General features: G+C 36.1%; 1 protein-coding gene across 2 annotated transcripts in view; it reads left to right on the forward strand.

The window, feature by feature from the left end:
• The window catches only part of MICU1 (mitochondrial calcium uptake 1), a 247,185-nt gene that overhangs the window by 70,261 nt on the left and 151,982 nt on the right, over positions 1 to 24,942 (forward strand). Inside the window, exons 4-5 of one of the 2 annotated variants that reach the window (XM_073878854.1) lie at positions 2,841 to 3,015; positions 15,655 to 15,817. In XM_073878854.1, the coding sequence (XP_073734955.1) occupies positions 2,841 to 3,015; positions 15,655 to 15,817 (338 nt within the window). Of the gene's footprint in view, positions 1 to 2,840; positions 3,016 to 15,654; positions 15,818 to 24,942 lie in introns of those variants that run through there. The other variant, XM_025850225.2, reaches the window with a different exon arrangement.

The following is a 24,942-nucleotide window of genomic DNA, read 5'->3' on the forward strand; positions in this document are numbered from 1 at the left end:
TTTTAGTTTCTATTTTCTGTATTTCTACTCTAATTCTTATTCTTTCTTTCTTCTGTATAGCTTGTGTCTTAATGATCTGTGTTGGCCATATGACATTGCTGATATTTGACAGTTTTTGATTTGTAAAAAGAACCAAGTCATTTAACTCTCTCTAATAGTTAAAGAGCAAGGTAGTTCTGGAAATGTAAAATAACAAATTATGTGATATGGTTTAGTCACTAAATCATGTAGCAGTTTGAAAGAATAAAGTCATTACCTTGGATGAAGAAAATAGGAAAAATCTTCATAGAATAGAGTTTCAGTTTCAATCTCTAATCAGCTAGAGGGGCTTCTCCTGAACCTTCAGTTTTTTCTTGCTATTAATCGTTGAATTAACACTTGGTAAGCCCATCAGATTTTTGTGTTCATGTAGAATTTTTTTATGTACATGTTTTTATTTGAATACCAATTTTTATTCTTTTGGTCCCACATTTATTCTTTCAGTTCATTTTTTGTGTTTAAAAAAAACCAAAATTTATCTCCCTAATCATTTTTAAGTGTACAGTTCAGTAGTGTTAAGTATATTCACACTGTTGTCAAACAGATCTTTAGAACTTTTTCATCTTGCAGAACTAAAATTCTTTATCCATTAAATACCTCTGTTCCCCCTCCCTGCAGCCCCTGGTTATGATCATTCTGTTTCCTGTCTCCATGAAATAGACTATGTTAGATACCTCGTAAAAGTGGGATCAGAGAGTTTGTCTTTTTGGCTCATTTCACTTGGCATAATGTCCTCAAGGTTCATCCATGTTGTAGCATATGATACAATTTCCTTTCCTTTTTAGTTTTCTTTCAGAGTTACTTAAAGCAATTTTTATACAAAAAATACAAAAAGCTGTACATAACTAATGCAGACAAATTAAGGAGTTAGAAATAAGCATACACCTGTGATCATCATTGCAATCTATGCCATAAATCTGTCCATCACTTTTAGAAGTGTTCTCCCACCTTCTCACTTGTTATTATTTTAGGTCTTTTTAATTTATTTTTTAAAGACTTTATTTATTTATTTGAGAGAGAGAGAGAAACAGCATGAGAGGGAAGAGGGTCAAAGGGAGAAGCAGGCTCCCCGCTGAGCTGGGAGCCTGATGTGGGACTTGATCCCAGGACTCCGGGATCATGACATGAGCTGAAGGCAGACGCTTAACTGACTGAGCCACCCAGGTGCCCTATTTTAGGTTGTTTTAATGATAAAACACTTAATATAAGGTCTACCCTCTTAGCAAATTTTTTAAAGATTTTATTTATTTATTTATTTAAGAGAGAGTATGAAGGGAGAAGCAGAGGGAGAGGGACAAGCAAACTGCACTGAGTATGGAGCTTGATATAGGGGTGGATGTCAGGATCCTGAGATGACTACCTGGGCCGAAATCAAGAGTGGACGCTTAACCCACTGAGCAACCCAGGCACCGCCCCACTTAACAAATTTTTAAATGTACAATACAGTTTTGTTAACTATAGGCACTGTGCTGTTCAGTAGATCTCTAGGACTTATTTACTTTGTGTACTGAAAATTTGTACCCTTTGATGAATATCTTCCTCCCCTAGCCCCTGGAAAGCACCATTCTACTCTCTGCCTCTATGAGTTTGACTGTTTAATAGCCATAATGTAAGTGGTATAACGTAGTATTTGTTCTTCTGTGTCTGGCTTATTTCACTTAGCATAATGCCCTCTAGGTTCCTCTGTGTTGTCATAAATGGCAAGATTTCCTTCCTTTTTTGATGCTGAAAAGTATTCCTGTGTGTGTGTGTGTGTGTGTGTGTGTGTGTGTGTGTGTGTGGCACACACATACCACATTTTATTTATTTGTTGACTGATAGGCATTTAGGTTGCTTCCATGTCTGGACTATGGTGAATAATGCTGCGGTGAACATGGGAATATAGATATGTCTTTGAGATCCTGATTTCAATTTCTTTGGATATATCCAAAGTGGAATTGCTGAATCATATTGTACTTATATTGTTGGTTTTTTTGAAGATCTTCCATCCTGTTTTCCAAGGTGACTGTATCAATTTACATTCCCAACAACAGTGTACCAGGGATCCCTTTTCTCCACATCCTCACCAACACTTGTTATCTTTTTTTTTAAATAATACTCATCCTACCAGGTGTGAGGTAATATCCCATTGTAGCTTTTGCATTTCCCTGATGATTATTGATGTTGAGCACATTGTCATATATATGTTGGCTATTGATGTATCTTTTTAGAAATGTTTACTTTGCTCACTTTTAATCAGGTTATTTTTTTTTTGCTATAATGTTATAAGAGTTCTCTATATGTTTTGAATATTAGCCCTTTATTAAATATATGGTTTGCAAATATTTTCTCCCATTTCATAGGTTGTCTTTTCATTTTGTTGATTCTTTCTTTTGCTGTGCTGAAGCTTGTTAGTTTCATATAATCTTGCTTGTCTCTTTTTCCTTTTGTTGCCTGTGCTTTTAGTATCATATCCTTTATTTTTAAGGCTGAATATTATTCTTTTGTATGTATATCCCACATTATCTTTAACCACTCATCTATCAATGGTCATCTCAGTTGCTTCAAACATTTTAGCTATTGTGAATAATGCTGCTATTAATATGAATGTGCAAAAATCTCTTCATGACTCTGCTTTCAATTCTTTTGGATATATAACCAGAAGTGGGATTGCTGGATCATATAATAGTTCTATTTTTAACTTTTTGAGGAACCTCTTCATGTCGAAGTTTTCACAAATTTAATTGCTGTTGCTTCTTCTACTAAACAATCTGAAAATCTTTATTTCTTGATTAATGCAAAATTTTTTTTTTCATATCCAGGGCCCTTGCAGAATCTCCACCATCTGTAAACAACCTAAAGAGTGAACTTGGTGATAAAGGGAAGAATAAAGATGAAGGGGAAGTTTGTAACAATGAAAAAAAGGCTGCAGGTGTTTGTCTTGAGCCTCACCCAGAAGAGAAAAAGAAGAAACGTTCTGGATTCAGAGACAGAAAAGTATGGAACATAGTCTTATAAATTAGTCAGAACTGTTGTTAATTCTAAATTAGAATAATGCAGTTGAATCTCTTTTATAGTTTATTTCAGATGGTTCGTATTCTCCTTGCAGTGATATTCACCTTTCTGCTATTTTCTATCATGTTCGAAGGCAAATGTACTCTTGGAATGTGAAGTTAATGGGGCTAGTGAAAAGATCTAGGATTGGTAATCAGGATTTGCATATATTTTCTTCTCTCTTTTAATGCAGCTACTTTAGTTGATTCTTGCTTTCCAGATCTTTCTTTTTTTTTATTATTTTTTAATTTATTTATTCATGAGAGACAGAGAGAGAGAGAGAGAGAGGCAGAGGGAGAAGCAGGCTCCCAAGGAGCAGGGAGCCTGATGCGGGACTCGATCCCAGGACCCTGGGATCATGACCTGAGCTGAAGGCAGACACTTAACCATCTGAGCCACCCAGGTGCCCTTTCCAGATCTTTCTGACGCTAAATGTTCTTGGATATGTTGAGTCTTTTGTACAACTGATTTATGATGCCAAGTTGTAAAGTCAGAGTAACATCTCTTTGGAAATACACAAATATTTCCAAAAATTCAGCTAATTTTGATGATAGTATAAACATTGAATGACTTCAACATTTTATATTTTGAACACAACCTGCTGTTATAGAGAAAAATTTGACCTCAGAAACCTCAGAAAAGACCTCAGAAAAATTTGAATTCTGGTATAGTAATGCCTATGATGCTGAGCATTTGAATTCATCAGACATGGGTGATGAAAAGTCAAAAGGATGAATTTCTTAGACATTTGCATGTTAATGTTCAAATTCAGAGAATTGCCTTCACTTGCTAAAATGTAGCTAACAAGTGCAACACGGTAATTTGAGTTATTCCTGTGTTGCCTTGTGTGTGTGTAGGGGGAGGGGTATATATTTGCAAGAAGAGTTCCTTAGAGAAATTTGGATTGTTTGTTTGGATGAAGTTATTAAATACGTCTTTTCATTTCTCAAATCCGTTTCTGATTGAGGTGAATTTGAACAAAAATGATGTATTATAAGTTAATTGTCAACTATCTCAGTGTTTCCACAATGATATATTTAATCTTTTACCCTGAGTGAATTTGAGTAAAGTTCCAATTTATCTTTGCCAGCAGTTTCATTTATAGTTTTACATTTTACAAAATAGAGCTAAAATTACCCAAATAAGCATTTATTTTTGAACTTTCCATTTTCTTATCCTGCTTTCTGCTCAGCAGTGACCACATATCATACTTCCCAGGTAAAAATGAAAGCTGATCAGCGTAATTTACTTAATTTATAACTCCATGGCTATAAAACCTTTCTAATCTATTTCTGAAATAATTCTTTCACTAAAGTCTCAATGGAAGAGCTATGTTTTCCCTATTCAAGGATAACCGTTCCACATGTCATCCTGTTTCCCCAAGAACCTGTTTCAACATTTCTTCTGTCCAGTTTTCTCAGTTGCTCTGTCTTTTCATTTATTACATAGTATACATAGACATGTTAAAGATTTTTCCATCTTTAGTAAAATAATAAATTGCATTTTTCAGCGTGTTTTTTTGTTTTTTATTTTTGGTTTTTTTTGCCATTCACATTCTTTCTCTGCTACACCAAACTGCTCCAATCTCTACAGGCTGTCTTTGACATCCTCACTTTTCACTTAAACTTTTTGGTTTTGTTCTTTTTATGTTGTCTTGAATTTTATGTAATATTTCAAATATTCAGTGAGAAAAAATAGAAACTACTATAAGGAACATACATATATCTGACATTTATTTTTGTCAAGTTTTAACATTTGACTATATTTGCTTCAGTTTTTTTTTAAAGAAACAAAATGAATATAAAAAATACATTGCTGTATACTTTCCCCAGTCCCATTTTTTCCCTCTTTTTCAGAGGTAAACCATTTTCTTTAATTTGTGAATTATTAATGCCATGCATGGCCTGGTTGTTTTGTGTGTTTTATTTTTAATTACAAAAAAATTCCCAGGTGCAAAGAGTTAGGACAGTTCTATCACTCAGTTTACATTATACTGTTGTTGTACGTGCTTCTTTCTTTTATTTAATATTTATATTCTTTTATCTTGTTTCTTTGATTTATTTTTTAATTTTTTAATTTTTAATTTTATTGTCCCCTTTGGCACATCGGGTCCTGAATTCTGAAAAATTCTCACACACTGCTTCAGTATTGCTTCATGGCCATTTCTTTTCTCTTGGAACTCTTCTTAAATGTATCTTGGATCCTCACAACCTGTACTGCATATCTTGTAACTGTTCTTTTATAGTTTTTCTCAGTAGTTCTTCCCTTACTCTCCTGGGGCCTCTTTTCTTTGTCTTCCCATTTTTTTTAATGGTGGTAAAATAGTTAAAATGTCACATTTACTATGTTAACCATCTTTAAGTGTACATTCCATTACAGAGTGTCAGCATTTTCTCACCACTCATCTCTGTAACTGTTTTCATGTTATAAAACTGAAAATCTATACCCATTAAAAAGTAACTCTCTACTACCCGCTTCCCGCACCCCTGGCAACCACCATTCTGCTTTTTCTCTATGATTTTGAATGCGAAAAGAACCTCATACAAGTGGAATCATATAGAGTATTTGTATTTTTGTGACTGGCTTATTGCACTTTCATGTAATGTCTTCAAGGTTCATCATGTTTTAGCATATGTTGGAATTTCCTTACTTTGGGGGATATTCCAGGATATGATATTTTGCTCATCCACTCATCCATTGATAGATATTTGGGTTGTTTCCACATTTTAGCTGTTTTGGAAAAATGCTATGAATATAGGGAAACAAATATCGATTGAAGACCTTGCTTTCTATTCTTTTGGGTATGTACCCAAAAGTGAAATTGCTGGATCATATGGTAATCCTATTTTTATTTTCTTATGGAAGCACCATGCTGTCTTCCACAGTGATACGCCATTTTGCATTACCACCAGCAAGGGTTCTACTTTTTCATATCTTTGCCAACACTAGGTATGTTCTCTTCTTATATTAGCCATCGTAACAGATGTGAGGTGACATCTCAGTACAGTTTTCATTTGCATTTCTGTAATGATCAGTGATGTTGAACAACTTTGTATGTGCCTAGTAGTCAGTTGTATATCTTCTTTGTAGGAATGTCTGTTCACATCCTTTGCTCATTTTTTAACTCTGTTGTTGTTTTTTTTAATTGTTGAATTTTAGGAGTTCTCTATATAATCTGTTAACTTCTTGTCAGAAAATGATTTGCAATTATTTCATCTAATTATGTGGATTGCTGTTTTACTCTGTTGACATTATCTTTTTATGCACAAAATTTTTTTTTAAGATTTTATTTATTTATTTGACAGAGAGAGACAGCGAGAGAGGGAACACAAGCAGGGGGAGTAAGAGTGGGAGAAGCAGGGTTCCCGCTGAGAAGGGAGCCTGATGCGGGGCTCCATCCCAGGACCCCGGGATCATGACCTGAGCCAGGCAGATGTTTAATGACTGAGCCACCCAGGTGCCCCTACGCACAAAATTTTTAAAATTTCATGATGTCCACTTTGTCTTTTTTTTTTCTTTGTTGCTTATGCCTCTGGTGTCATATCTAAGAAATTATTGCCAAATCTAATGTTGTGATGCTTTCGACCTATGTTTTTTTCCATAAGTAATATAGTTTTAGGTCTTTCGTTTTGGTCTTTGATCCATTTCAAGTTAATTTTTTTGAAGATTTATTTATTTTAGAGAGAGAGTGTGTGCACAAGAGCGGGGTGGGGTAGAGCAGAAGGGAGAGGGACAAGCAGATTCCATGCTGAGCATGGAGCCTGTCTCAGGGTTCAATCCCACAACCCATGAGATCACGACCTGAGCCAAAATCACAAGTTGGACACTTAACCAACTGAGCCACACGGGCACCCCTCAAGTTAATTTCTTTCTTTCTTTCTTTTTTTTTTTAAAGATTTTATTTATTTATTTGAGAGAGAGAGAATGAGAGAGAGCACATGAGAGGGGTTAGGGTCAGGGGAGAAGCAGACTCCCTGCTGAGCAGGGAGCCCAGTGCAGGACTCGATCCTGGGAGTCCAGGATCATGACCTGAGCCGAAGGCAGTTGCTTAACCAACTGAGCCACCCAGGCGCCCTTCCCTCAAGTTAATTTCTTAATATGGAGTTAGATAAAGGTGCAACTTCATTCTTTTGTGTGTGGATACCAATTTTCCCAGCACCGTTTGTTGAACAGACTGTCCTTTTTCCAATAAGTGGTCGTGGCTCCCTTGTCAAAAATCATTTCACTGTGTGTGTGAGGGTTTATTGTTGCCTCTGTATTCTATTCCAAAGGTCTATATGTCTGTCTTTATGCCAGTACCAATTCTTTTGATGACTGTAGTTTTATAATAAATTTTAAAATCAGGATGTAGTAGTCCTCCAACTTTGTTCTTCTTTTTCAAAATTTGTTTTGGCTATTCAGAGTCCCAAGAGATTCCATGGTGCATATTAGTTGTTTCCATATCTTGGCTGTTGTGAATAATGCTTAATGCTGTATTGAATATGGGAGTACAGATATTTCTTCAAGATACTGATTTCATTTCTTTTGGATATATACCCAGAAGTGAAATTTCTGGATGATGTGATACTTCTATTTTTAATGTCTTGAGGAACCTCCATACTATTTTCCATAGAAGCTGAACCAGTTTACATTCCCACCAACAGTGCAAAATGGTTCCCTTTTCTCCATATCCTCACCTACACTTGTTATCTTTTCTAGCTCTTCTTTTTGTTAAAGATTTTATTTATTTATTTCAGAGTGTATGGGAGAGAGAGCATAGTGGGGGGGGGGCAGAAAGAGGGGAGGGCAGGGAGGCCGACACGGGGCTCAGTCCCAGGACCCCCGGATCATGACCTGAGCTGAAGGCAGACACTTAACCAACTGAGCCACCCAGGCGCCCCTCTTTTCACTCTCTCTCTCTCTTTTTAACATTTTAAAGATTTTTATTTATTTATTTAATTGACAGAGATTGAGAGAGACAGCGAGAGAGGGAACACAAGCAGGGGAAGTAGGGGAGGGAGAAAGAAGCAGGCTTCCCGCCGAGCAGGGAGCCCGATGCAGGACTCGATACCAGGACCCTGGGATCATGACCTGAGCCAAAGGCAGTCGGTTAACCAACTGAGCCACCCAGGCACCCCATCTTTTCTCTTTTTGATTTGAGGCGTGAGGTGATATCTCCGTATAGTTTCGATTTGCATTTTCCTGATGATTAGTGATGTTGAGCACCTTTTCATGTATCCATTGGCCATTTGGATGTGTTCCTTGGAAAAGTGCCTCTTTAGGTCATTCTGCCCATTTAATTGAATTGGTTTTTGTAGGTTTTTTTGTTTTCGTTTTTGCTGGTTTTTTTTTTTTGGCTTTGGAAAGTTTTTATTTTAATTCCAGTTAACATACAATGTTATATTGATTTCAGGTATACAATATAGTGATTCAGCAATTCTATACATCATCCATTGCTCATCATGACACTTCTACTCCTTAATAATCCTGTCACCTGTATAACCCATTTCCCTACCCCCCTCCCCTCTGGTAACAATCAGTTCTCTATATTTAAGAGTTCATTTTTTTGTTTGTTTCTTTTTAAGTAGACTCCTCACCCAGTATGGGACTTAAATTCACAAACCTGAGTTTGAGCTGAGATCAAGAGTCAAACACTTAACTGACTGAGCCACCCAGATGCCCTAAGAGTCTGTTTTTTTGTCTTTTTTCCCCTTTGCTCATTTGTTTTATTTCATAAATTCCACATATGAGTGAAATCATATGGTGTTTGTCTTTCTCTGACTGATTTTCATTTAGGCTTTTACCCTCTAGATCCATCCATGTTGTTGCAAGTGACAAAATGTCATTCTTTTTTATGGCTGAGTAGTATTCCATCGTGTGTGTGTGTGTGTGTGTGTGTGTGTGTGTGTGTGCACGCGCACACGCACACAACCTCTTCTTTATCCATTCATCTATTGATGGACACCTGGGTTGCTTCCATATTTTGACTTTTACAAATAATTCTGCAATAAGTAGGGGTGCATGTATCTCTTCAAATTAGTGTTTTTGTATTCGTTGGGTAAATACCCAGTAATGGAATTACTGGATCATATGGTAATTCTGTTTTTAATATTTTGAGGAACCTCCATACTGTGTTCCATAGTGGCTGCACCAGTTTGCATTCCCACCAACAGTGCACAAAGGTTCCTTTTTCTCCACATCCTCGCTATCACTTGTTGTTTCTTCTATTGTTGATTTTAGCTGTTCTGACAGGAGTGAGGTGATACCTCATTCTGGTTTTGATTTGCATTTTCCTGATTAGTGATGTTGAGCTGTACCTGTTGGTCATCGCTAATTCTTCTTTGGAAAAATATTCAGGGGTGCCTGGGTGGCTCAGTCGTTGGGCGTCTGCCTTCGGCTCAGGTCGTGATCCCGGGCTCCATGGGTGGCTGGCTTCTCCCTCTCCCACTCCCCCTGCTTGTGTTCCCTCTCTTGCTGTGTCTCCCTCTGTCAAATAAATAAATAAAATCTTAAAAAAAAAAAAAAAAGATGTCCTGTGTTCATGGATCAGAACAATAAATATCATTTAAATGTTTATACTACCCAAAGCTATCTGTACATTCCATGTAATACCTATAAAAGTTCCATTCACATTTTTCACAAAAAAAGAATCCTAAAATTTATATGGAACTACAAAAGAACCTGAGAAAGAAGAGCTAAGCTGGAAGTATCCCACTTCCTGATATTGAACTACATAGTTATATTAAAACAGTGTATTCTGTCATAAAAATAGAACGTATAGACCAGTGGCACAGAATGTAGATCCCAGAAATAAACCCCCACCTATACAGTCAATTAATATTTGACAAGGGAGCCAGGAATACTCTATGGGCAAAGGATAGTTTCTTCAATAAATAGTGTTGGAAAACTTTATAACCACATACAGAAAATGAAATTGAAGCCTTATTTAAATCATGCACCAGATTTAACTGAAAGGTATTAAATACTTTAACATAGGACCTAAAACAATAACACTTGTAGAAGCTCCCTTAGAAGGAAGCTCATAGAAGGGAACTTAGAGGAAGAGCTCCTTATATTTCTTCTTGCAAAGAATTTTTTGGTTATCACACCAAAAACACAAGCAACAAGGAAAAATCAACAAAGGCAAGTATTACAAATTAAGAAGCTTCTGCAAAACAAAGGAACCTGTCAACAAAATGAAAAGACAACCTACAAAAAAGTATTTGCAAATCACATATTGAAAATGGGGTTAATATCCCTTTTCTTTCTTTCTTGATGAGTCTAGCTAAATATCTATTTTCTTTTTTTTTTAAAGATTTTATTTATTCATTTGAGACACAGAGAGATATGGCGAGAGAGAGAGAATGAGCAGGGGGAGAGGCAAAGGGAAAGGGAGAAGCAGGCTCCCTGCTGAGCCAGGAGCCCGATGTGGGGCTTGATCCCAGGACCCTGGGATCATGACCTGAGCCAGAGGCAGATGCTTAACCATCCAGAGCCACCCAGGTGCCCCTCTATTTTATCTTTTAAACAACTGACTCCCAGGGGCTCCTGGGTGGCTCAGTTGGTTAAGCATCTGCCTTCGGCCCAGGTCATGATCCCAGGGTCGGGCTTCCTGCTCAGTGGCGAGTCTGCTTCTCCCTCTCCCTCTGCCTCTCCCCCTGCTCATGCTCTGTCAAACAAATAAAATCTTAAAAAAAAACAAAAACAAATAAAAAACTAGCTCTTATTATCACTGATCTTTTCTATTGTCTTTTTATTCCCTATTTCATTTTCTTCCACTCTCATCTTTGTTATCTCCTGCATTTTGCTGTGGGCTTAGTTAGTTCTTTTTCTAGTTCCTTGAAGTGTGAGATAAGTTGTTTATTTGAGATCTTTATTTTTTAAATATAGGTGTTTATTGCTATGAATTTCTCTCTGAGAAATGTTTTTTGATACATTCTGTAAGGTTTGATATGTTTCCATTTTTGTTTGTTTCAAGATATTTTTAAATTTTTCTTTTCATTTCTTTGTTGACCCATTGATTTTTCAGGAATATGCTGCTTAATCTCCATGCATTTTTGACTTTTCCAGTATTCTTCTTGTAATTGATTTGTTAGCTGCATAGCATTATGGTCAGAAAATATGCTCGTTACGATTTCATAATCTTAAATTTCTTAATTTTCTTCTTAAATTTATTATGACTTGTGGCCCAATGTGATCTCTCCTGTAGAATGTTCCATGTGTGCTTGAGAATAATATGTATTCTGCTGTGATTGAATGGAATATTCTGTAAATGTCTTTTAAAATTCATTTCATCTAAGTCCAAAATTCATTTTGTTTAAGTCCAGTGTTTCCTCATTTATTTTCTGTCTGAATGGTCTGTCCATTGTTCATAGTTGGAGTATTCAAATCCCCTACTGTTATTATATTGCTGCATAGTTTTCCCTTCAGTTCTGTTCACATTTGCTTTATATATTTAGGTTCTCCATGTTAGGTGCATAACTAGTTAGAAATGTTATATTCTCTTTACGAATTGACCTTGTATCATTATATTATTCTCTGTCTCTTGTTACAGTTTTTGACTTAAAGTGTATTTTGTTTGGTAGTATAGCTATTCCTGCTTTCTCTGGCTTCCATTTTCATGGAATATCTATTCCATCAACTTTGCTTCAGCCTGTGTGTGTCCCAAAACCTGAAGTGAGCCTCTTGTATGCAATAAAGTTGTTTGTTTTTTTTTTTTGCCATTCTATTTCTTTGATTGCAGGATTTAATCCATTACATTTAAAGTAATTATTGACAGATATGGGTTTACTATTGCCATTTTGTTGTTTTCTGAGTGTTTTGTAATTCCTTTATCCTTTCTCTCTTGTTCTCTTCCTTTGTGATTTGATCATTTTCTATAGCTGTGTGCTTAGATTTTTTTTTTCTTTTCACCTTTTGTGTATCTGGTATAGGTTTTTGCTTTGTAATTTCCATGGGGCTAACTTAACACATCTTATAACAGTGTATTTTAAGCTGCTAACAGTTTAACTTCTAATGTATACAAAAGCTCTACAATTATTTGCCCCCAGTATTTTAATCTCACAGTTTATATATGTTGTTTATCCAGTTACAGATTATTGTACTTCTTTTTAATACTTTTTTTTAAACCTTCATGCTAGAGTTAGAAGTGTTTTACCCACCACCATTACAAAATTAGAGCATTGTTTGTTTTAAGATTTATTTATTTATTTGTCAGAGAGTGAGAGAGAGGGAGGGCACAAACAGGTGGAGTGGCAGGCAGAGGGAGAAGTAGGCTCCCCGCTGAGCAAGGAGCCCGATGAGGGACTCCATCCCAGGACTCTGGGATCATGTCCTGGCCCGAAGGCAGACGCTTAACCAACTGAGCCACCCAGGTGTCCCACAAAATTAGAGCATTCTGAAATTAACTATACATTTACCTTCACCAGTGAGTTTTACATTTTTATTTGTTTTTCTGGTACTGGTGTCTTTTGGTTTTAGGTTCAGGAATTACCTTCTTTTTTTAAAAAAAATAAGTATTTATTTAAGTAATCTCTATACCCAACATGGGGCTCAAATTCATGACCTCAGGATCAAGAGCCACATGCTGTACTGACTGAGCCAGCCAGGCAATTCAGGTTCAGGAATTACCTTTAATATTTCTTGTAAGATTGATCGAGTGTTGATGAACTTCTTCAGCTTTTGTTTTCCTGGAAAACTCTGCAGTGTTGCAATGTGTGCTTCTATGGATTCATTTTGTTTAGAACTCTTGGAGCTTCCTGGATCTGCATGTCTGTCTCTTTCCCCAGATTGGGAATGTTTTCAATCACATTTCTTTGAATAAGTTTTCTCCCTCTTTCTCTCATTCTTTCTCCTTCTGGGACCCTAGTGGTGCACATTTTGGTCCATTTGATGATATAAGTCCCTTAAGCTATCTTCATTTTTTTTCATTCTCTTTTCTTTTTGTTCCTCTAATTAGGCAGTTTCCTTAATTTTGCTGCCGAAAAATAATTTGCTTTTTATTTAATGAGACTGGTATCATTGAGCTTGGAATTGCATAGAACTTCAAGAGGTCATCTTATGATAGATGATTGTTATTATGGGTGGCCTATAACTCACTAGATGAAAAAGAGAGGGAGTCCCTAACATAAAGGACAGCTGTTGGGGTACAGATTGGGTCTTATAAATCACCTCTTGAGAGAAAGTGTGCCAACACTAATTTATTTACAAGATCTTTCTGCCTGTTGCCTTTTCCAAGGTCTGGCTACAGTCTGCATTCAAAGCCTATGTAAGATTTCTAACATCAGGGCCCACAGGGATGCACTGTCACTTGCATTCACTTGGCCTCAAGGGATTATAGCCTTGATTTTCCTTAGGCATTATACCAAAATTAAACCCTAGCAGTGGTTTCAGGACCAGCAGTTTTATTGAAGAGAACTGTCTTAACATCATGAAGTTCAAGAATGTTTTGAGTAAATGATTGAATGTAACTATTATAATTCTCTTAGTAAATCTTTTCCCCAGGCTAACCATTTCAAAATCCTACGTTTTCTATATGTCTTAGCTTCTAAGCCTTTGTTATCTTAGATGCTATATTCCAAACCTTTTATAGTTTGTTAGCATTCCTTTGAATATAACCACTTAAAAGGAGGCCGCTTTATATCATTTAATGTGGTGTGATCTCCAATATATATTGCTAAGTGAGAAAAGTAAAGTATGTACTGGAGAGTATATCTCTATTAAACTTTAACAATATTGGGAATGCAAAAAGTCTGTTACATTCCTTGGCCTATTGTTTTAAACTAAAACTAATAATATTCAGCAACATAATTTAGGGACTTGTAACAACCCAGGAATCTGGTGAGTCTGAAAATTATTGACTTTTAAGGTGTTGTCTTTCTATCTTTATCTTGTATAGGACGGACTTAACTTTTCAGTTCACAAAAACATGTTTTGCAGTAGCTATAGTTTATATCCTAAACATTGCAAACTGAATATTTTTATTGTTGTTGTTCAGAAGAACAAGAATACTGATGTCCTAAATAAAGTAATTTCTTCTATAGCCAGTATTATCCAGCAGGTAGTTGTAATATAATATAAAATGCCTTTGAGTTAAGACTTGTAGCTAAGTTTTAAGGCCACTAAGGGGTTGAAAAGCTCCTTAGTGTGTTTGCTACATGCCAAATACTTTGATAAAATCTCTGAAGTCAGTACTCAGATTTTAATGCAAATTAGCACTGGAAGATTCCTGTGATGTATAGTTACAAATTAACAGTCCTTTCATAGTTACTGAATGCACATCTGGTCGTGGAATTAAGACCACCACAATAGGGGCGCCTGGGTGGCTCAGTCTTTGGGCGTCTTCCTCAGCTCAGGTTATGATCCCAGGGTCCTGGGATCGAGCCCCGCATCAGGCTCCCTGCTCGGTGGGAAGCCTGCTTCTCCCTCTCCCACTCCCCCTGCTTGTGTTCCTGCTCTCGCTCTCTCTCTGTCAAATAAATAGGTAAAATCTTAAAGAAAAAAAAAAAAAGACCACCACAGTAGCTGTTGTCAGTGACCTCAAAGTGACCAGTTAGCCAGGAATGGCAGTTATAGTGTTAGTTGTGTTAATATGGTAAATTAAAAACATTAATAAAGTTTTTCTTAACATTAGCAAATGACTTTCAGACATTGAACTATTAGATTTTTAGATCGTATTGTCTTGACACATTTCTTACCAGTTACTTATAGATACTGCTTATTTTTGGCTACCTCAACATCTAAAATTCAGGTACGGGAGAAATCTTTTCACCAGAATACTATGCAGTCAGTATTCTGGTAAAACAGATTTCTCTCATTCCTACATTTGTAAGAGAATATTATGTAGAAGGTACAGTGTTTTGTATGTTTCATGCACAGAATCACAACTTGGTTGCCAGATTTAAAAAAGGGCATATTAATATTATACTCTTTTAGTAAAATGTATGCCATATTTTATTTTGTTACTACTCAAATACTATTCAAATATTGTGTTCTTCCCAGCTTTTTTCTAAATATGGTGTTTGTAAAATATTTCCTAATCTAATAGTCAAAAGTATATGTCTTATTGCTTCAGACTTGTTAATAGTTTCCATGATATGTAATTTTATTTTTTAATGCTATTATTTAATCTACTTGGTATTTCAAAGACTATCAGCTGTTTAGACCTATGAATTCCCAATTCTGTTTTGTTTGGGGATTCAAGAACTTTCGTCAAAATAAAAACTGTAAAATCAGTCCCTTTTTAAAAATTTGGTATTTAAGAATCTGTAAGCTACCCTATATGTGTCATTATACTCTGTTACTGAGACCTTTTGAATTCTTGTATGACAGTTTTCAGTTTTATAGTTTTCAATGATTTAAGACATTAAGAAATTATTTGCAAAAAATTCTAAACAGAAGTTACACAAGAATTGCCTCAACTGGAGTGTGAATAATATTTTGGAGGGGAAAGGTTTGTAAGTTTTTGAAATTCAAGTTTATGTCTAATATAAAAAAATTAGTTATAGAAAAAAAGATACAATAAAATATCTCTAAAAACAAGATAGAAAATAAATGAAATTGAGAATTACTTAATATAGAAATACTCTGAATTTCTAATTTTAGGTGATGGAATATGAGAATAGGATTCGAGCATATTCTACACCAGACAAAATCTTCCGATATTTTGCCACCTTGAAAGTAATCAGTGAACCTGGTGAATCTGAAGTGTTTATGACTCCACAAGATTTTGTGCGATCTATAACACCCAATGAAAAACAACCAGAACGTAAGTGCTAAAGTGAAAAATGAGATTATGATATTAATTTTGTTATATGCTTCTTTGTTTCTTTCTTTGTATTGCCTAGCCATTATAGTTATATGCAGTAATTATATTCATTGTGTAGTGACTGAATGTCAGGCATTATTCCAGTCTATTGGAGTACAGAAAAGGAGCCAACAGTCTAATGAGCCTAACCTTGACCAGGGTATGGGTTGAGGAGATTGTACCCAGGTGTCATCTACTAGAAAAATTTAAAGACATATACTTGTTGCCACTGGGCCACCGGAGCACAAATGAGACAAGCAGCAGACCAAAAAGCCTAGAAAGGAGGAGACCGAGAAGGAAGACATTTCAGGGAATAGGAGTTTTGAAGGACCACTGCATATACCTGTAAATCCAGAGTATGCCCAGGGCCAGACATGTTTGGAAAAGACTTGAGTGGGCTTGTACCCCTTGCTGATCTTTGTGCTCCCTGTGAGGAGGTAGTGAAAGTTAAAGCAAAGTTATAGGAGGTCTAACTAAAAATCAAAGGAGGTCCCCAGCTCAGAGCTGATCTGCAAATGTTAGGAGAGTTGGGGTGTTTTTTGTTTTGTTTTTTCATTCTTTTTGCCTCCAGCATTTAAAGAAGTCTCTGTCATGTCACTTGCTGACTGTTTAGATAATAGAACAGAAATTTCAGTAGTGACACATGACAGAGAACACAATCTTTGCAAAAATATTTTGGAAAAAAATCACTAAACACTGATGACTGTAGTCCTCAACAAGGTATATAAATCAAACACTGGGAAATAGGGAGAATCTGTTTTAATTACCACATTATAATATTCAAAATGTCCAATTTTAATAAATTGTATGGCATACCAATAATCAGGAATAAATGACCTGTCAACAGAAAGAAAAAGAAATTAACTAGAAACCATCCCCGAGGAAGCCCAAGCATTACACTTACTAGACAAAGACTTAAAATCAACTGTCTTAAATATGCTCAAAGAGCTAGATGAAACCGTTGACAAAGAACTGTAGGAAACAAGGTGAACAATGTGTTAATAGAGAATATCCATAAGGGAATAGAAATCCTAAAAAAAGGAACCAAGTAATAATTCTTGGGCTTGAAAAGTACAGTAGCTGAAGTAAAAAAATTCACTAGAACTGTTCAACAGTAGATTTTTGAGGAGGGAGATCGAAGAATCACAGAATGTAGATTAATTGATACGGTCCAATCAGAGGAGCAGGATGCAAAAAGAATGAATAAAAATGAACATAGCCTAAGATACATATGATACGTCATCAAGTATACCAACATTTGTGTAATGGAAGTCTAAGAAAGAGAAATTAAGACATTTCCAGATAATCAGAAGCTGGGGAAGTTTGTAGCTTGTGGTTCTTCCATACAAAAAATGCTAAATGGAGTTCTTTAAGATGCTAGACAATAACTTGATGCCATACAAAGAAATTAAAAAATAATAAAGACCCATAAAGGTAATTATATAGGGAAATATAAAAGCCAGTATTGCTTTATTTTTTGTTTGTAACTCCTTTTTGCTTCCTTTATGATTTAAAACAAATTCATCAAACAACAATTATAGGTATGTTAATGTTGAATCAAACTACATTATTTTCAATTTAAGATGTTAATTATCCCTAGATTAACCACTAATAAAATAACTTTAAAATCTACAGGAAAGGAAATGAGGAGAAAATAGAAATGGTACACTAGAAAAAATTAAACACAAGAGGGCAAGATTGGAGGATTCAAGGGACAAAAAATATGTAAGACATAGAAAACAAATTACAAGATGGCAGAAGCAGATCCTTATCAGCTGTCACTTTCAAGTGAATTAAACTCATCATTTAAAAGAGAGGGAGAGGTGAAGAAATATGATCTAACTTTATATTGTCTATAAGAGACTTACTTTAGATCCAAAGACACAAGTAGGTTGAAAATGGAAGTGTATAAATAGTAACCAAAAGAGAGCTGAAGTGATTTTACTAATATCAGAAAAAAATAGGTTTTTCTGAGAAATTGTTACACAAGACAAAGACATTACGTATTGATAAAAGGTCAGTTCATCAAGAATACATAATCATGATAAATACATACCAAATGACAGACCCCAAAATATATGAAGGAAACATTGACAGAATTGAAGTGAGAAATAGTTCTTCAGTAATAGTTGGGGAGCCTGGGTGGCTCAGTCGGTTAAGCATCCAACTCTTGATTTCAGCTTTGGTCGTGATCTCATTGGTGGTGAGATCAAACCCTGCATCAGGCTCCGTGCTCAGCAGGGAATCTGCTTGAGGTTCTCTCCTCTCCCTGTGCTCCTCCCGCTGCTCTCTCTCTCTCAAATAAATGAATCATTTTTAAAAATGCTAAAAATAGTTAAATTAAAAAAAATAATAATAGTTGGGAGACTTCAGAACTGCCATTTCAATATAGACAGAAGGTTAGTCAAGAAAGAGGACTTAATGCTATAAACCAGTTAGACCAAAGATATTTACAGAACATTCCACTCAAGGAGAGCAGAATACAATCTTCTCAAGTACAAATCAAATAGTCTCCAGAACAGACCAGATAAATCATATGTTAGGTAATAAAATGAATCTTAATAAATTTTAAAAGATTAAAATCATACCAAGTATCTTTTCTGCTTACAATAGAATGAAACTATCCATCAATAACAGAAGAAAAACTAGAAAATTCATAAATATGTAGAAAGTAAACAACCAGTGGATCAGAGAAGAAATCACAAGAGAAGTTAGAAAATACTTTGAGATAAATGAAAGAGGAAACAGAATTTACCAAAACTTATGCAGTGCTGCAAAAGCAGTGCTTAGAGGTAAACTTATAGCTTTAAACAACAAAATTTAAACAGAAGAAAGATCTCAGATCAGTTTCCTAAAAACTGGTATTGGAATTAAAAAGAAAAGCAACAAAACCCAAAGATAGTAAAATAGGGAAATATTAAATAAATGAAATGGAAAATAGAAAAACAAAAGAGAGAATCAATGAAACAAAAAATTGGTTCTTTGAAAAGATCGACAAAAATGAGAAACCTTTAGCTAGACTAGGAAAAAAGAGAGAAGGAAAATAACTAAAATCAGACATGCAGGTGGAGAAATTACTACCTACTTATAGAAATAAAAAGGATTATAAGAGAATACTATGAAGAATTTTATACCAGCAAATTGGATTATACCTAGATAAATATGGACAGATTCCTAGAAACATACAAACCACCAGAACTCTTTTTTTTTTTTAATTTATTTATTTGAGAGAGAGAGTGCACGCATTCTCTCACAAGTGGGGGTGGGGGGTGCGAGAGGGAGAGGGAGAAGCAGACTTCCTGTTCAGCAGGGAGTCCGATGCAGGACCCTGGGATCATGACCTGATCTGAAGGCAGATGCTTGACCAACTGAGCCACCCAGGCACCCCCAAACTTCCAGAACTCTTAAAATCCAACAAAAAGACAACTCAAGTAACAAATGGGCAAAGGACTTGAATAAACATTTCTCTAAATAAATATGCAAATGGCCAATAAACACATGAGAACATGCTTAATTTATTAATCATGAGGGAAATACAAATCAAAACCTTGATATACTACCTCACACCCACCAGATTGGCTCTAATTTAAAGACAAACGAATGTTGGTGAATATGTGTAGAAGTTGATTTGTTGCTGGTGAGAATGTAAAATGGTGCAAACACTGTGGAAAGCAATTTGGACATTTCTCAGAAACTTAAATATAGAATTAACCATAGGACCCAGCAATTCCACTACTAGTATAAGCCCGAATGAATTGAAAACAGGTGCTCAAATGAGTACTTACATATGAATATTCGCAGCAACACTATTCACAGTACCCAAAAAGTGGAAGCACCCCAAATGTTTAACAGCTGAATGGATAAACAGATTATAATATATACATACAGTGGAGTATTTTTCAGGTGTGGATGAACCTTCACAACATTATGCTAAGTGAAACAAGCTAAACACAAAATGCCACATATCATATGATTTTATTTATATGAAATACCTAATATAGGTCAATCCATAGAGCTAGAAAGTGGGTTGTTAGTTGCCAGTAGCTGGGTTGGGGGAATGAGAACTGATTGCTTAATTGCTCTGAGGGTTTCTTTTTTAGAGTGGTGAAAACGTTTTGGAACTAGATAGAGGTGGTAGTTACACAACACTGTAAATGTACTAAATGCCACTGAACTACACACTTTGAAATGGCTATTTTATTTTAATTGAATTTCACCTTAATTTTATTATTTATTTTTTTAAAAGATTTTATTTATTTATTTGACAGAGAGAGAGAGAGCGAGAGCAGGAACACAAGCAGGGGGAGTGGGAGAGGGAGAAGCAGGCTTCCGGCTGAGCAGGGAGCCTGATGTGGGGCTTGATCCCAGGACCCTAGGATCATGACCTGAGCCAAAGGAAGACGCCTAATGACTGAGCCACCCAGGCGCCCCCACCTCAGTTTTTAAAGGGGGGAAAAAGTGAATGTGCCATCAGTCCTCATTTGCAGATTTTGTGTTTGCAAGTTGGCATACTCACTCAAAGGTAACCCCATAATCCCTATTTGCAGTGCTTTTGCAGGCATCTGCAGATATGTGCAGAACAGCAAAAATTTGAGTCACCCCTTACATATGTTGGCCAGCTTAAGTCAAGCAAACTAAAGCTCTGCCTTTTTGTTTCAGCTTTCATTCTTTAAACAAGTGTCCTTGGAGGGAAGGCAGGAGAGAAGAGGGAGAGAGAATAAAGTGTCTTTAAACAGAAACACCCATAAAACAAGGTTTTATTTATATTGATTGACTAACAAAAATGTTGTGACTAGAGGTTCAAGGAACCTAACCCCATCCTTCCCCTAGGAGAGATTGGTCGGTATTTAGCAATTCATTTTTCATGGCAATTTTATAGAACATAAGTACCACAATTAGCAAGAAATGATGATATGATGTCTTGATTGGCTTTAAAACAATCTGGAGTGAGGAGAAGTAAGAAGGTTATAAATGAAATAGGGTTGGTGATGTGTTGACAATTGTTGAAGCTAAGTGATGAGTGTATATATGTTGATTATATTATTTTCTGTATTTTTATATTTGAAAATTTCCATAACAAAAAAACGTAAATATGTAGATTTCTTGCACCTTTGAGGGGTGATAGTTCTACCCAGAGTTTTCATTTGTCCTAAAGATGTATTAATGTTAATAAATATGGACAAAACATTACAGACTCCCTCATTAGAAAATGTCATAACTCTTTCTGGTTCCCCAAGCTCACACTGCTATTTCATGTTTGTATTTTAACCATATAATTTACTAACCCTGAGTGATGCCTTTTCCCTCTCAAATACATGATGAATTCTTATTTATTTTTCAAAATCCAACTCAAATGCCACTCCTTATGATGCCTTCCTTAAACAGATCCTCTAAAGGAATAGTTTCATTTTTCTACCCTACTCCTGTACCACATATGCTTAGAGCATCTCTGCTGCTGTAGCAGGGGACCTCTGCAGGAGCCCACTCAACTATGTTGGCATATGCATACATACGGAGGTACAATGGAGTTTACTCTTTGTTGAGATTTGGTGGATAAATACTCTCTTCTCCACTGTCTTGGGTGGTCAGTTCTGAGACATAAACTACATGGTTTCTCAGATGGACCAAGGAGAAGTGAGCCCTCGTTGTCTAAAGCAGTAATCAGCTCAATAACACACCCTTGAATTGGCTTTCCCTCCTTTCCTGTTTGCCTTCTGATCCTCTTGCATTGATTCCCTACTTTTCAGGAAACCCAATCTAGACATCATTTATTTTAAGTCATTTATATTATAAAATTTCACACATTTTGGATTTTCCTGATTGTATCCCTATGGTATTATTTAATATGTTCTTCTATACTTTGCATTTCACCCATGTAGAAAATATATAGAAAGCAACTGAAAGAGAATATATCAAATGTATTCTCTAAATGCTGAAGTTATAAGGAATTATTTTATTCTTCTTTATGTGTTCCTTTGTTTTCTAACAGACTGCATATACGAATATTCATTGATTGACCTCTGCTGTGCATTAGACACTTTTCTATGTGGAAGGGATGCAGTAATGAATAAAATAGACAAAAATTCCTCCTTTTACAGAGTATACAGTCTTTTATAATCAGAAAGAAGGTATATAAGGTTTCTACTAATTGCACTGAATTTTAGATTAAGAACCTTTTAAATTAGTTTTAGCTCCTTGTGAGATGTGGAAGGAGAGATTAAAGAAGGTTTCCATTTAAGATGGAGAAAAAAGGATTGTAAAATATTGTCCTGGTTTTTATGATAGTAAAATATTTTTGTACCTGTCAAATTATTTCTGAATCTAATTTATATCAGTAACTTTAAATAAGAATGTGCTTTGCTTCCAGTGTGACAGTGAAAATGAAGCAATATTCTAGGCATGTCACTAAAGATTATTTGGTCATTTGAGGAAGATTTTTTTTTTCCCTTTAGAAATCATACATTTTAATTGCTTCTACCCATTTTGATATTTAACTTTATAATAATCTTTTGTTTTTTAATTATTGAAAAACCTGTTACATGAGCAGAATAGTTACTAAATGTCTAATTTGCCATGCACATTCCTGGTTTTCATAAAAAGCCAGAATAATGAATAATTGCTTTTCTTTTAAGATGATGATCATGAGGGAAAATTATAATATATTAAAATGAGATTCATTTGGGAAATTTGGCTTCATTTTTGTTTGCTCATGAACAAGAATTTCCACAAATGTTAATGCAGCAGAAGTAAAATACATATTATTCCTATATGGGTTGAAATAAAGAAAAGAATAAGGCTATTTCTTTTTATAGTTTGAATTTCTATCATCAGATGGCTAGACTCTAGCCAGTAGTTCATATTTCAACTTTGTTGTGTCATGTCTTTCACACATACCATATCCCAGGATACCTAACAGATCTAAATTTATAAGTTTTAGTTTTAGAACAGTTTAAAGCATACAAAGTCCTAAAAGTAAGCAGTTTTTTTTTTCAAAGATTTTATTTTAGAGAGAAAGAGAATGCAGGCAAGTGGTAGGGAGGGGGGAGAAGGGGAAGAGAGAGAGAGAATCTCAAGCAGACTCACCACTGAGCAGGGAGCCCGCCATAGGGCTTAGTCCCAGGACCCTGAGATCATGACCTGAGCTGACATCAAGAGTTGGGTGCTCAACAGACTGAGCCACCCAGGTACCCCTAAGCAGTTTTTAAATGAGTGGAGAGCTAGGGGTGCCTGGGTGGCTCAGTTGGTTAAGCGTCTGCCTTCAGCTCAGGTCATGATCCCGGGGTCCTGGGATCAAGCCCTGCATTGGGCTCCCTGCTCCGTGGGGAGCCTGCTTCTCCTTCTCCCCCTGCTTATGCTCTCTCTCTCTCTGTCAAATAAAAAAATCTTAAAAAAAAAGAGTGGAGAGCTAATGAAGTTCAGTAAAAAGCTGATTAAGAATATTTCTGCACTGAATACCAAGAAAATTTAGAGTAGCGATAGTTAAGTAGGAAATACATTAAATGGGAAAAAAAAGTACAGTATACACTTGAATATTTCTCATTTTCCTTTCTGTTCAGTCTTCATGTCCGCACCATCCCCAGGTATAGTGGATAAGGCATTTGCTTCAGGCTCTGGGCTTTGAGTGACTCTTGCTACTGTAGTAACCAGTATTACATAGCCAGCCAATGATTGGGAGAAGCAGCAACAATGGGAGAATTTTTAAAGAACTATATAGAAAAGCTTGAGCTTTAGTTAGAGTAAAGAGGATCCCTGTTTCCTTTCCACCATATCCCACTGACTGACTGTATTTATATTGACCTGATTTTGTCTCTGTGGAACATGAAAAGAGTGTAAAAAGGTAAACATAGATCATACTGTGATTTACTTGTCCTGGACTTCATGTTCCCTCTGGGATGACCTTCATGCATTTAATAATCTTTGAGACTCATAATTTTATACTTGATCATATACAGTGGGTTCTGGCTCAAGATGGTGACGTAGGAGGATTCTGAACCTCCTCCCACAGTCACACCAAATCTGTAGCTACATACAAAACAATTTCCTCTGAAAGAAACCCAAAAACTAGATGAGCGACTCCTACACATTGGGCAAATGAGAAAAAAACCCACATTGAAATAGATAGGAGAGGCTGAGACACATTCTTGCCATAAACCGCATCCCTGGCATAGCAACCAGTAGTCAGGAGGGAATTCACAACCCTGAGCTTCTACTGGAGGAGCTGGGGCACTGAACCCCACAGCTGGCACCCCAATTTTTGAGACCTGCACCTGAGAGATGAGCCTCCTGAACATCTAGCTTTAAAGCCAAGAGGCCTTATGTCTACAACATCCAAAGAGCCCATGCAAACACTACATCAAAAACTAATGATATACTGTATGGTGACTAACATAACATAACAAAATAAATAAGTAAATAAATAAGTAAATAAATAAATAAATAAAATGAATTTGGAGGCCAAAAAAACCAACAAAAAACAAAACAAAAAAACAAAGGACCCATGCAGAGGTAGGACTCACATTTGTAGGTTCTATAGGACTGTATCAAACAGAGAAACAGCTCTTAACCAGGGTGCAGTGCAGAAACAACAGACTGAAATACATCCCCCGTCTTTCTGTGAAAGAGGCCTGTTGGCTTGTTTTGAAGCTTTGGCTTATGGAGCAGGCTTCTGGTTTAATGCACATCTGAAAGACTGCTGAAATACTCTGCAAAGACCTTGGAAGCCAGTGGGAGCTATCTTTGTACTCTCCCTCTGCCTCACTCCAGGTCACTAGGATCTTCTGGAAGGGAACTTGTGCACATGTCTGGAGCTCTGGTTTGTGTCATGGCCACCCAGGACACACCCCTTGATCACCTGGCTGTCCTGGCCATTAGGGTTTATGTTTGCAGGTGCCATGGGACTGTAACAAATGGAGAAACACTTCTTAATTGGCTACCTCCCCAAGGCATAGGGCAGCAACCTGAGACTAAAAAATACCACAAGTTTTTCTGTGATAGAGGCTTATTGGCTTATCTTTATAGCTGTGGCCTGAGAACAGGCTTCTAATTAAACACACATCTAGGGGCCAGCTATAATCCTCTCCAGAGAC

The sequence above is a fragment of the Callorhinus ursinus genome, unplaced genomic scaffold, assembly GCF_003265705.2.
Source record: "Callorhinus ursinus isolate GAN/ISIS: 27379988/994484 unplaced genomic scaffold, GSC_fseal_2.0 scaffold31, whole genome shotgun sequence".
Lineage (NCBI taxonomy): Eukaryota > Metazoa > Chordata > Mammalia > Carnivora > Otariidae > Callorhinus > Callorhinus ursinus.